At 32.8% G+C, this 12,291-nt stretch overlaps 1 protein-coding gene across 14 annotated transcripts in view; it reads right to left on the reverse strand.

Annotated features, from left to right (window-relative positions):
• The window catches only part of LOC149774690 (protein argonaute-2-like), a 129,764-nt gene that overhangs the window by 42,654 nt on the left and 74,819 nt on the right, over nt 1-12,291 (reverse strand). For 9 of the 14 annotated variants that reach the window (XM_089944789.1, XM_089944785.1, XM_089944788.1 and 6 more), the window contains 2 exons: nt 8,794-8,841; nt 3,188-3,310 (listed from right to left, as the gene is read on the reverse strand). In XM_089944789.1, the coding sequence (XP_089800915.1) occupies nt 3,188-3,310; nt 8,794-8,841 (171 nt within the window). Of the gene's footprint in view, nt 1-2,102; nt 2,226-3,187; nt 3,311-8,793; nt 8,842-12,291 lie in introns of all 14 variants that reach the window. The other 5 variants (XM_089944786.1, XM_089944779.1, XM_089944782.1 and 2 more) reach the window with 1 other exon arrangement.

Genomic DNA, 12,291 nt, shown 5'->3' on the forward strand with positions numbered 1-12,291 from the left:
TAATCAAGTATATATGGTATTCCACAAATACAGAAGAAAAAAAAAACGACTTTGGTTTAAAATGATTAGAACTTGCCATATACCATTAAGTAAAGAAAGTCAACAGAAGCAAATGTCACATGCCCTACAGCGAGTATCTCTTTCTTCAACAGTCCAGTGAGACATTTATAATAAATCAATTATTCAGTGTCTCATGTCAAAGATGAAAGAAATGGCACCATTATTTTGGTGTGCTGACTAAAGAATAACATTCATGGTCTGCTTTCTTGAAAGTATGCTAGTTTGACTGATTATTTAAGCAGATAGTGGGTAGTGGACTCAATACAAAAAGAGTGGAAACAAAAGTGTCAGGATTAATGGGGTTTCACTGTGTTTCTTTTTTACTTTCTTCAATTCATCCAATTATACTGATCAATGAAATGGACCACATCATATGTGCAATGAAACGGATCCACAATCCATTCAAAGACAGTCAGAAAATTGAAATCCATTCAAAGAAAGTCAGAAAATTGAAATCCATTCAAAGACAGTCAGAAAATTGAAATCTTAAGAATGATAAAAGTACAACATAAATTAGGATCCTTTTATGGTTTCTGTGAATAGTCAAGGAACAACAGAAACTAGGAACCCCATACAGTTCCTGTGAATGGTTGACTGACAACTAGGAACCCCATACTGTTTCTGTGAATGGTTGACTGACAACTAGGAACCCCATACAGTTTCTGTGAATGGTTGACTGACAACTAGGAACCCCATACAGTTTCTGTGAATGGTTGACCGACAACTAGGAACCCCATACTGTTTCTGTTAATGGTTGACAGACAACTAGGAACCCCATACTGTTTCTGTGAATGGTTGACTGACAACTAGGAACCCCATACAGTTTCTGTGAATGGTTGACTGACAACTAGGAACCCCATACAGTTTCTGTGAATGGTTGACAGACAACTAGGAACCCCATACTGTTTCTGTGAATGGTTGACAGACAACTAGGAACCCCATACTGTTTCTGTGAATGGTTGACTGACAACTAGGAACCCCATACTGTTTCTGTGAATGGCTGACAGACAACTAGGAACCCCATACTGTTTCTGTGAATGGTTGACAGACAAATGAAACTAAGATCCCAATACTACTTCCATGAATTGTCAACTGACAAATGAAACTTAATCCCCACCATTTCTGCAAATGGTTGACTGACAACTAGGATCCCCATTCTGTTCCTGTGAATGGTTGACTGACAACTAGGACCCCCATTCTGTTCCTGTGAATGGTTGACTGACAACTAGGATCCCCATTCTCTTCCTGTGAATGCTTGCCTGATAACTAGGATCCCCATTCTATTCCTGTGAATGCTTGCCTGATAACTAGGATCCCCATACTGTTTCTGTTTCATACTTTTTTATAATGATTCTGTGAATGGCTTACTACCTGTGTTACAATGAAACCTATCAGTCCAAAAACAAATCACCAATCACAGAATCTAGAAAATACATCTTAAAAACAGGTAAGACATTTACAATTCTGAGATGTACGGAGCATCATATGGAATCCCAAAAGAGACTTTCTGTTTACAATTTTTATCTGTACTTTTGTGAGAATGAGCAATGGTAGCAATTATTAATTCTACACACGCGCTATACAATCATAATAATTAAGTTTAAACCAACCAATATATTTCAGTGCTACATACATAACTAAACAATAAAAGCCAGGGACATCTTTAACAGCCTGTTACTTGCCGACTATACCTGTGTACTTGAATGTATGTCACTTCCCCAAAATTCAACATTACTATCTCTTTGCCCTCTATTCCCTGATATTTTGTATACATTATACATTTTTTTACAAATGAACACAGGACCTGATGTAAACAATCTAAACTGTCCGAAGGCAGGGGCGTGACACAGGATGAATTTCAAGGATAGTATACAGGAGGAGGAGTAGGTGGAGAGAATGATATAATTGCATGGATCAACTTGAAGCTTTTAGTGCACAGCAGATTCACTAACTAACAATCGGTCATGTGGCTAAAGAACCTCACGGCACTGCACCATCGAGTTCCATCAGCCTGACCCACTAATCATCATGAGAAACCTTACCCTTCCTCCATACTGTATTTTAGGGGGATTCAAGACCCTTCCCTGTACGTCCACCATCTGCGTCATTATGCTGATTCCAAAAGTTTGCAGAAAAGGGTCCGAGTTGAAATTAGCCTTTCGAACCTAGGATCAGCAAATCGGGGGAACAAAAAGAACACTTATATTAAAATTTGTGTCGGAGATGATGTGTGTGGTTAAACCACCGGTCTAATTGTGCTGACAGACCCGTAAATGTGGTAGACAGTATAAAATCAACTATGCCACAAAATGTACACCCGGCAGCATCAGGGGTGTAAAAAAAATCTTCACAAATGGCACTGCCCCATAAATATACATTAAGTTTGAAAAGATCAAAGCAATATGTGTCTCATCCTGGATACTTTTTGGAAGACTTGCATACCTTTACACACACTACATCTAGAAAAGTAGTCATTTATTATCATTTTTTGACCTTAATTTTTTTTAAAAAAAAAATATTAATTCCATAAAATAAATCTTATAAATTTATGACCGTCTTTTTGTAACAAAATAAATCATCTAAATCCAAAAGTTTTAAAGGTTTGTGGACACGGAAGAGATGTAGCAGATTCTTCTAACTGAGTGTTAATATGCCATTGTTAATCTTTTCAAGCTGAATAGAATCTATAGGGCTGCCACTTTCTGAATATGAGAGAATTCTTGAAATAAGTGACAAATACTATTTTCTTAAACAGTAACACATCCTCAGCAATCAGAGCAAACTGTTTAAAATTATTTCAAATTATCTGTCACTTGCTTGAAGAAAACTGAACTTGGACATTTCATGTTGAAGCAGAAGACAGCTTTTCTAAATTTTTGAAAATTTCAATGATCTTTCTTTTTATGCAAATTAGTTTAACCTGGTCATGCTACTTTGAATAAAAGATCTGATGCCGTAGATTATACACTTTAAAGGTCTTAAAGTATACAGTTTTATTTTATCGAGAAACGTTCCAATGAAATTGTAGTATTTCACAAAAGCCGTCTTCCTGATCAGACAAAAAACATCCACAACTGAAAGATATATAAAGTAATACTATAAAGAACAAGATGAACAATGCGCCTACCCTCCCGCCGTATTCAAGCTTGGGAGCGGGCAGCACCCGTCCTTGAACTTCAGTCATTTGGTAGTGTACAGTGATCCCAAAGATTTTCAGGTAGGGATCGTTGTTGAAGTCAGCTCGCTCAACCTAGCCGTCAGGAATGAGGAGGGAGTACATGATGAATGTTGAGCAAAAATGGTACAAATTACACAAGTCACATGATAGTCACATGATAGTAACATGATTAAGGCTCATTCATTCCCTCAAGTACTCCACTGCAAGGGTCACTTATTAGTCTACATTTTAATTCCATTATAGGTTTTCCTAAGACAAATTTATACCTTATTGTTAACACTACTAAACCTTTTCTTTGGCTGCAAATTCAGAATTATTTTATCACAAAGTACATAAAATATGGTCAAGTGCATTAATATGTCATCATATTTTAGCAAATTAAAATTTCACTGACTTGAAAAATTCTGTAGGCAGATACTTGTTGGCTGATTTTAATTCTAAAAACTCGGATTTTAAAAATGCTGAGATAAATAATAAGACATGATAGGTCCCTCAAACAAAAAGTTAGATTTTCAATAAGTGACCCTGCAGCTATGCTAGCAAGCCCTCCTGACAAACAGTTTTGCTTGCATATATAAATTCTTTTAATCAAATGAATTTCCCTCCACATCGGAAAAACGTAATTTAACATTTCATCTTATATGTATCTCTTATCATCTAACAAATCCTTTAGCTGTAAAGATAATGTAAATATAATTTAAGTTTAACAAGTTTGACTGTACACTATTTTTTTTATAAATATTTTCAATGTGCTATATTTCCTTTATTTGAAAGAAGTCATGGAACAGGCAACAATCTTACATCATTCTATTATAATTAAGCTATGCGTTTTCAGTTAGCCAATCACTGATGATCTTGCATTAACCCTGTGACTCATGTCTTCAAATCAGGAAACACCTGGCCTGACCTACAAGACTGAATACATTGAGAATACTGAGGACTCTGAAGGATACTAAATAACAAAACATTTAATCAATCCTGAGGACTCTGAAGGATACTAAATAACAAAAGATATAACTGATACTGAGGACTCTGAAGATACTAAATAATAAAAGATCTAATGGATACTAAGGAGTCTGAAGGATACTAAATAACAAAAGATCTAATGGATACTGAGGACTCTGAAGGATACTAAATAACAATAGATCTAACTGATACTGAGGACTCTGAAGGATACTAAATAACAAGATCTAATTGATACTGAGGACTCTGAAGGATACTAAACAACAAAAGATCTAACTGATACTGAGGACTCTGAAGGATACTAAATAGCAAAAGATCTAATGGATACGAGGACTGAAGTATACTAAATAACAAAAGATATAATTGATACTGAGGACTCTGAAGGATACTAAACAAAAGATCCAATTGATACTGAACCTACTACTCTAAATAATATCTAAATATTTAAAACTCTTTTTCTTTCAATGTCACTAGAGAATTTATATCAACATTTGAAACAATAATGAAGAAATTACTGTGCTTTTAATTTTTTTAAAAATTAAAGCATTTTGTACTATTGTTTCAAGTATTACCATCAACGAGATATCCAAGGGAGATTACTCATCAATTCTAATCAAATTTTAGTTGCATCTGACATAAAAATGATCTGAGAGTGGGTCTCAAAATTCTGAGAATTTTTTTGAAGACTAAAATGTTTGTTACTAATATTAGTAATACAATCTATATTTGGTAGAAGAGTATGGACACTATGCCATAGGCATTATGGAATTTAACACTAGTGATGCAATTTATGAACAAGAACCCCATTTTATTACTATCGAAGTGGCACTTATAGTAAATTTAGGGCCATGAATGTAATTAAATTGAGAATTTCATAGCTTTTATATTTTATACACAATGCTAATAACAGTAACAATACTTCTGCATGCCTGAACAATACCAATTTGAATTTATGATAACTTGTATATTTTTGGAAACAAAAATAAGTATCTTTCAATTTATAAGAAGCTTCTTACTTTCCAAGCTATATGCAAGCATAACTTCAAAATCTATCCCTGCATAACTGAGTCAACTGCAAGCTTGGACGTCTACAACTGACCGAAATAGCAAAAATTGTAAGAATTTGATAAGAATTACCAATCATTCACAAGGTCAGTTGTAAAAACATAATACAACAATATAAGGAAAATTCAATACAAGTCCAGGTGACTATCTATACTCATTCAAATGTGTGGATTTTATAAAGATAAAATAACTGTCAATAAAACATTCATCTGATTTTATAACACTACTTTAGTCTTCTTAAAAGTATTAAAAAAAAAATAAAAACAGTGTAAATAAATCTCCAGAAAACATACACTGACGGTCAAAACTGCCATGATGCACAGCATCTGGACTAACATGATATATAAAAAAGGACCTTTGTTTTATATGTTTAAAGACTAAAGCAGCTGAAGAACTCAGGACGAAAATATTATCCCAAAGCTAAATTACTGCAAGTAAAATTAACCAGCATCCATCTGAAAAAAAAACAGGTGTCCATTTAAATAAGCAAGAGCTCTTTGGAACATTGTCTACATTGTCTTCTCTACTATCTATGCCATAATGTATCATATACAAATTTTAAACAACTTTAAAATAAAATTGTAGATATTACTCCAACAGTGGATTGACCATTTTCCACTGGCGGCTATATAGCATCCACTCAAGTACACCCAACTACACAGGATAATCTCAAGGTCATAAAGGTCGAGTCAGGCCTTGCTGCACTGTGCTTTTGGGTAACAGACATGAATAATTTTGACACATGATGTTCCCCACCTACAGTAAATCCCTCAGGAATAGAAACCTAATTCACAAATTGGCCTGAATGAATCCAGGATTGAAATGCAGGTTAGTCAAATTTACAACTGACCAGTTTCACAAAACCTGAGACAATGATCTCTGGTTATCTCGCAAAATCTCAAAATTCCTAATGAGGTACTCATTGCTGGGAGAGTTACAATCAAATTGTCAGTATACAGAAAAACATCGATTACAGCCAAAAGGATTTACAGTGTTTAACCTTCAGGCAATTAAAAGAAATTTCAAATCTGATTAGTGTAAGCACTGACATGGCTATGCAAGTTTCGCGTACCTACACCCTAATTTGCAGGAAAAAGTATACCCTGCACTGTAAAACAACAGAATAATGTTATTTTAAACAAAATAATAAAAACAACAGAATGTTATTTTAAAATTAAATACCAAATCAAAAGAATGTTTTATTAAATTAAATACCGAAACTATTGAGTAATGTTATTTTAAATTACGTTACCGAAACTATAGTATCATGTTATTTTAAAATAAATTACCCAAACTATAAAAATAATGTTATTCCCCCTCAAAAACATGAAACTAGAAAACTTAATAGCTTACCATAATGTCTCCACTTCCACCCCACCGCTCCCACCCCAAAATAATTCTGCAGGCATCTTGTTATTATTAAATTAATTATTATTGTTACAGATCTATATAATCTGAATGCTCATACCAACACTATGGACACAAAGTCATGATATTATTCAGACTTGACCACAAAGATCTCCAATTCCAAATCAATATAAAGAATATTTACCCAGCAGCAATAGCCTCGGTTTGATTTTTAGCAATCAATAACAGGAATGGTAAATCGTCCAAAACATATATTGTGAAAGGGGTCCATTGGTGACAGAAATACAACTAGAGACAGATTTCACAAGCCTAGATCACTAAACTACTACACTGAACAGCACCCTCCACCAGATTGAATAAAATATGGTCAATACACTGTGTACACTGTAGGTAACATCAATACAAGAAAGTGATGTCTACATCTCCCTATCTGCTAACTTTAGCAATGCAAAATTATTTTTGTCCAAATGATCCATTGTACAACAAATGAATTTCATTAGGTGTACCCGAAACAACTGTTCAATACAGAGTTCCCTTGGACACCAAACCGACATATATTAAAAGCCTAAAATCATTTCTGCTGAATCATCAAAAATTTGTGTATAATGATTTTCCGAACATGAGCTCATATTGCTTTTTTTGAAACAATCCTAGAACTGTTGCTATGGTGAATTAGTGAAACAAGAGGGGATGGCGGGAGGGTAGACATGGTGAATTTGATTGGAAAGGCAGGTTAAGTAAGAGTTCAGATAGCCAATTCCTGTTTGTATTGAAATGTATTCTTCATAAAATATTTATAATAGTGTCAACTATGAATTTTCAGCTTTGCAGAGATTCAGACATTCCCATTCAAGGACAAACAGTACATTGACAGTTTTGTTCATAATAACTAAACATGTACTGAATACCATTAATAATTATACATGTATTGAATATCATTAATAATTATACATGTACTGAATATCATTAATAATTATACATGTACTGAATATCATTATTAATTATATATGTACTGGATATCATTAACAATTATACATGTATTTAATGTCATTACAAATTATACATGTATTAAATGTCATCATAATTATACATGTACTGAATGTCATTAACAATTATACATGTAATGAATATCACTTATAATTATGCATGTATTGGATATCATTAATAATTATACATGTACTGAATATCATTAATAATTATACATGTACTGAATATCATTATTATACATGTACTGGATGTCATTAATAATTATATATGTACTGGATATCATTAATAATTATACATGTACTGAATATCATTATTAATTATACATGTACTGGATATCATTAATAATTATAAATGTACTGAATATCAATAATAATTATACATGTACTGAATATCTTTAATAATTATACATGTACTGGTTATCATTAACAATTATACATGTACTGAATATCAATAATAATTATACATGTACTGAATGTCATTACAAGGACAAGGACAGTCTCTGATCAATATCTGAAAACTGACTTTAAATTTCTAATAAAATTTCTAATAATTTTCTGTTCTCAGTCTGTGTAAATCCCAGGAACCTGATGATAATAAGCAGCCATGAGGTTTTAGAGACCACCTTGAAATAAAATGGTCTGAAACTGACATAATGTTTGCATAAAAGTTAATTTGTCAAATTACTTAAACAAATAGTGCCAAAGGTTTTGCAAAATATCTAAAAATCATATTTCATTTAACAGTAACTGCTGATTTGAAACAAATTAATTTTATCAAATTATGATCTTAAGTACTGTTTCTTTAAGATGGTTGTAAAAAAAGGAATTGTCTAAACATACATGGAATTTACAAATATTCTGTTGTTTGATGAAAAAGATTAAAATTCAGCTCCCAAACATTGTTGCAAGTTTCTGACTCTTTACAAAACACTGTCTCCATCAGCAATGTTTAAACAAAAATGATAACAAGAAATAATTGTGTGTAATCAAATTTGCATTATAATAAAGATGTAATTTATAAATGCTGTAATACTGAGGAGTCATTTTTAAAAACACTTTATATCCATAGCAAACAACTGAATGTGAATTATATTTAACATTTTATGTACACACTTTGAATATAAAACACCATGTTAACAGGACACTTATGTATATAGATAAGAGAGTACTCACAAGGTTGTTGATTTCTTTCTCTCTGTCTGGAGCTGATCTGGCTGTAGCCTAAAATAAATGACAGGTGTGATATAACGAACAAGTCTTATTACATATTCATTCATTTACTTGATAACAGCTCTGTATTCACGAAAAGTTCTGAGCACAAAAGTTCAACTTGTACTAACAACCCCAACCCGCACCTTCTCTATCTAAAAGCCCTTTTATTATAACACACATTCACTATAATGCCCTTTATTATAACACATTCACTATAATGCCCTTTATTATAACACATTCACTATAATGCCCTTTATAATAACACACATTCACTATAATGCCCTTTATAATAACACACATTCACTATAATGCCCTTTATAATAACACACATTCACTATAATGCCCTTTATTATAACACACATTCATTATAATGCCCTTTATAATAACACACATTCACTATAATGCCCTTTATTAAAACACATTCACTATAATGCCCTTTAGTATAACACATTTCTTATAAGATTATGGACCTCATTTTACTACATAATATTGAATTTAGGAATAATGTAATTCATTATAAGTTGGTCTTATTTTAAGGATTGACTCTTATCAACAACATTATAATGAGGAAGTGTTGTTTATCTCAGCTTATCTGGCCAGTGGTCAGGAATTTCACCCAGTACAAGTTTTGATTTTAATTTAAAAAAACATTCAAACTATTTGGACTATCCTTAAGGGCCAGTGGCCTGAACTTGTATCCTGTATGAGCAGCATTAATTTAAGCATGCAATCTCTATCAAAGTTGTCCTTAAAGGCCAGTGGCCAGGATAACGGCCAGTGGCAAGGAATTTTACCCTGTATGACTAAAATTGATTTTGATACATGTTGAAAGCATTCATACTCTATCAGAGTTGTTGTTTAGGGCCAATGGCCAGGCATTTTGTCCTGCAACTTGAGTCTTAACAGCAACTATTTTGGGTTATGAATCTTCCATCTCAAATGCATTTAAATATATTCAACACAACAATAAAAAAAGGTCTGGGCCAGTGGTGGTTAAATTTTTGACAGTAGTGTTTTTCAATGATGCATTTGGCCACAGATGAATATCACTCCCTAGTTTATAATGCTGTCAGTATAAGTCATATGATATACTGCCTTCTAGTGAATGACTTGTTATTAAGTACATGATACAGTACTCACTCATTACAATGCTGTCAATAAAAGTCATATCATATACTGTCTTCTAGTGACTGACTTGCTATTAAGTACATGATACAGTACTCACTCATTACAATGCTGTCAATAGAAGTCATATCATATACTGCCTTCTAGTGAATGACTTGTTATTAAGTACATGATACAGTACTCACTCATTATAATGCTGTCAGTATAAGTCATATGATATACTGCCTTCTAGTGACTGACTTGCTATTAAGTACATGATACAGTACTCACTCATTACAATGCTGTCAATAGAAGTCATATCATATACTGCCTTCTAGTGAATGACTTGTTATTAAGTACATGATACAGTACTCACTCATTACAATGCTGTCAATAGAAGTCATATCATATACTGCCTTCTAGTGAATGACTTGTTATTAAGTACATGATACAGTACTCACTCATTATATAATGCTGTCAATAGTCATCTCATATACTGCCTTCTAGTGACTGACTTGTTATTAAGTACATGATACAGTACTCACTCATTACAATGCTGTCAATAGAAGTCATATCATATACTGCCTTCTAGTGAATGACTTGTTATTAAGTACATGATACAGTACTCACTCATTACAATGCTGTCAATAGAAGTCATATCATATACTGCCTTCTAGTGAATGACTTGTTATTAAGTACATGATACAGTACTCACTCATTACAATGCTGTCAATAGAAGTCATATCATATACTGCCTTCTAGTGAATGACTTGTTATTAAGTACATGATACAGTACTCACTCATTATAATGCTGTCAATAGTCATCTCATATACTGCCTTCTAGTGACTGACTTGTTATTAAGTACATGATACAGTACTCACTCATTACAATGCTGTCAATAGAAGTCATATCATATACTGCCTTCTAGTGAATGACTTGTTATTAAGTACATGATACAGTACTCACTCATTATATAATGCTGTCAATAGTCATCTCATATACTGCCTTCTAGTGACTGACTTGTTATTAAGTACATGATACAGTACTCACTCATTACAATGCTGTCAATAGAAGTCATATCATATACTGCCTTCTAGTGAATGACTTGTTATTAAGTACATGATACAGTACTCACTCATTATATAATGCTGTCAATAGTCATCTCATATACTGCCTTCTAGTGACTGACTTGTTATTAAGTACATGATACAGTACTCACTCATTACAATGCTGTCACTAGAAGCCATATCATATACTGTCTTCTAGTGAATGACTTGTTATTAAGTACATGATACAGTACTCACTCATTACAATGCTGTCAATAGAAGTCATATCATATACTGCCTTCTAGTGAATGACTTGTTATTAAGTACATGATACAGTACTCTCATTATATAATGCTGTCAATAGTCATCTCATATACTGCCTTCTTGTGACTGACTTGTTATTAAGTACATGATACAGTACTCACTCATTACAATGCTGTCAATAGAAGTCATATCATATACTGCCTTCTAGTGAATGACTTGTTATTAAGTACATGATACAGTACTCACTCATTATATAATGCTGTCAATAGTCATCTCATATACTGCCTTCTAGTGACTGACTTTTTATTAAGTACATGATACAGTACTCACTCATTACAATGCTGTCACTAGAAGCCATATCATATACTGTCTTCTAGTGAATGACTTGTTATTAAGTACAAGATACAGTACTCACTCATTATAATGCTGTCAATAAAGTCATATCATATACTGCCTTCTAGTGAATGACTTGTTATTAAGTACATGATACAGTACTCACTCATTATAATGCCATCCATGCCAGCCACAAGATATACCATCGTATAATGATACATTATGTTGCTGTTGCTGTTGTTGTAGGGTTTAATGCCATTTTTTAGCACAAGATAGGCTATTAGACATTGTAATGAGTTACATCATACAAAACTTCCTGCCTTATAAAAAGAATGGTGTTATAATGAAATACTCCTTATGCTGTAGTGCTACTTTTATTATTTAGTATAAAAAAATCAATAATTTCTGTTGACGTGGTGATGGAAAAACAAAATTTTAGTAACAAATCAATAACTTCTGTTGACATGGCCATGGTAAAAACAATTTTAGTAACAAATCAATAATCCTAGCAATTACCTCCACATCACTGATCCTACTGCATCATTTATTAACAATTTTAGTAACAAATCAATAATCCTAGCAATTACCTCCACATCACTGATCCTACTGCATCATTTATTAACAATTTTAGTAACAAATCAATAATCCTAGCAATTACCTCCACATCACTGATCCTACTGCATCATTTATTAACAATTTTAGTAACAAATC

Source organism: Sinohyriopsis cumingii, unplaced genomic scaffold, assembly GCF_028554795.1.
Source record: "Sinohyriopsis cumingii isolate HCF-2022 unplaced genomic scaffold, ASM2855479v2 utg000160l, whole genome shotgun sequence".
NCBI classification, from domain to species: Eukaryota; Metazoa; Mollusca; class Bivalvia; order Unionida; family Unionidae; genus Sinohyriopsis; species Sinohyriopsis cumingii.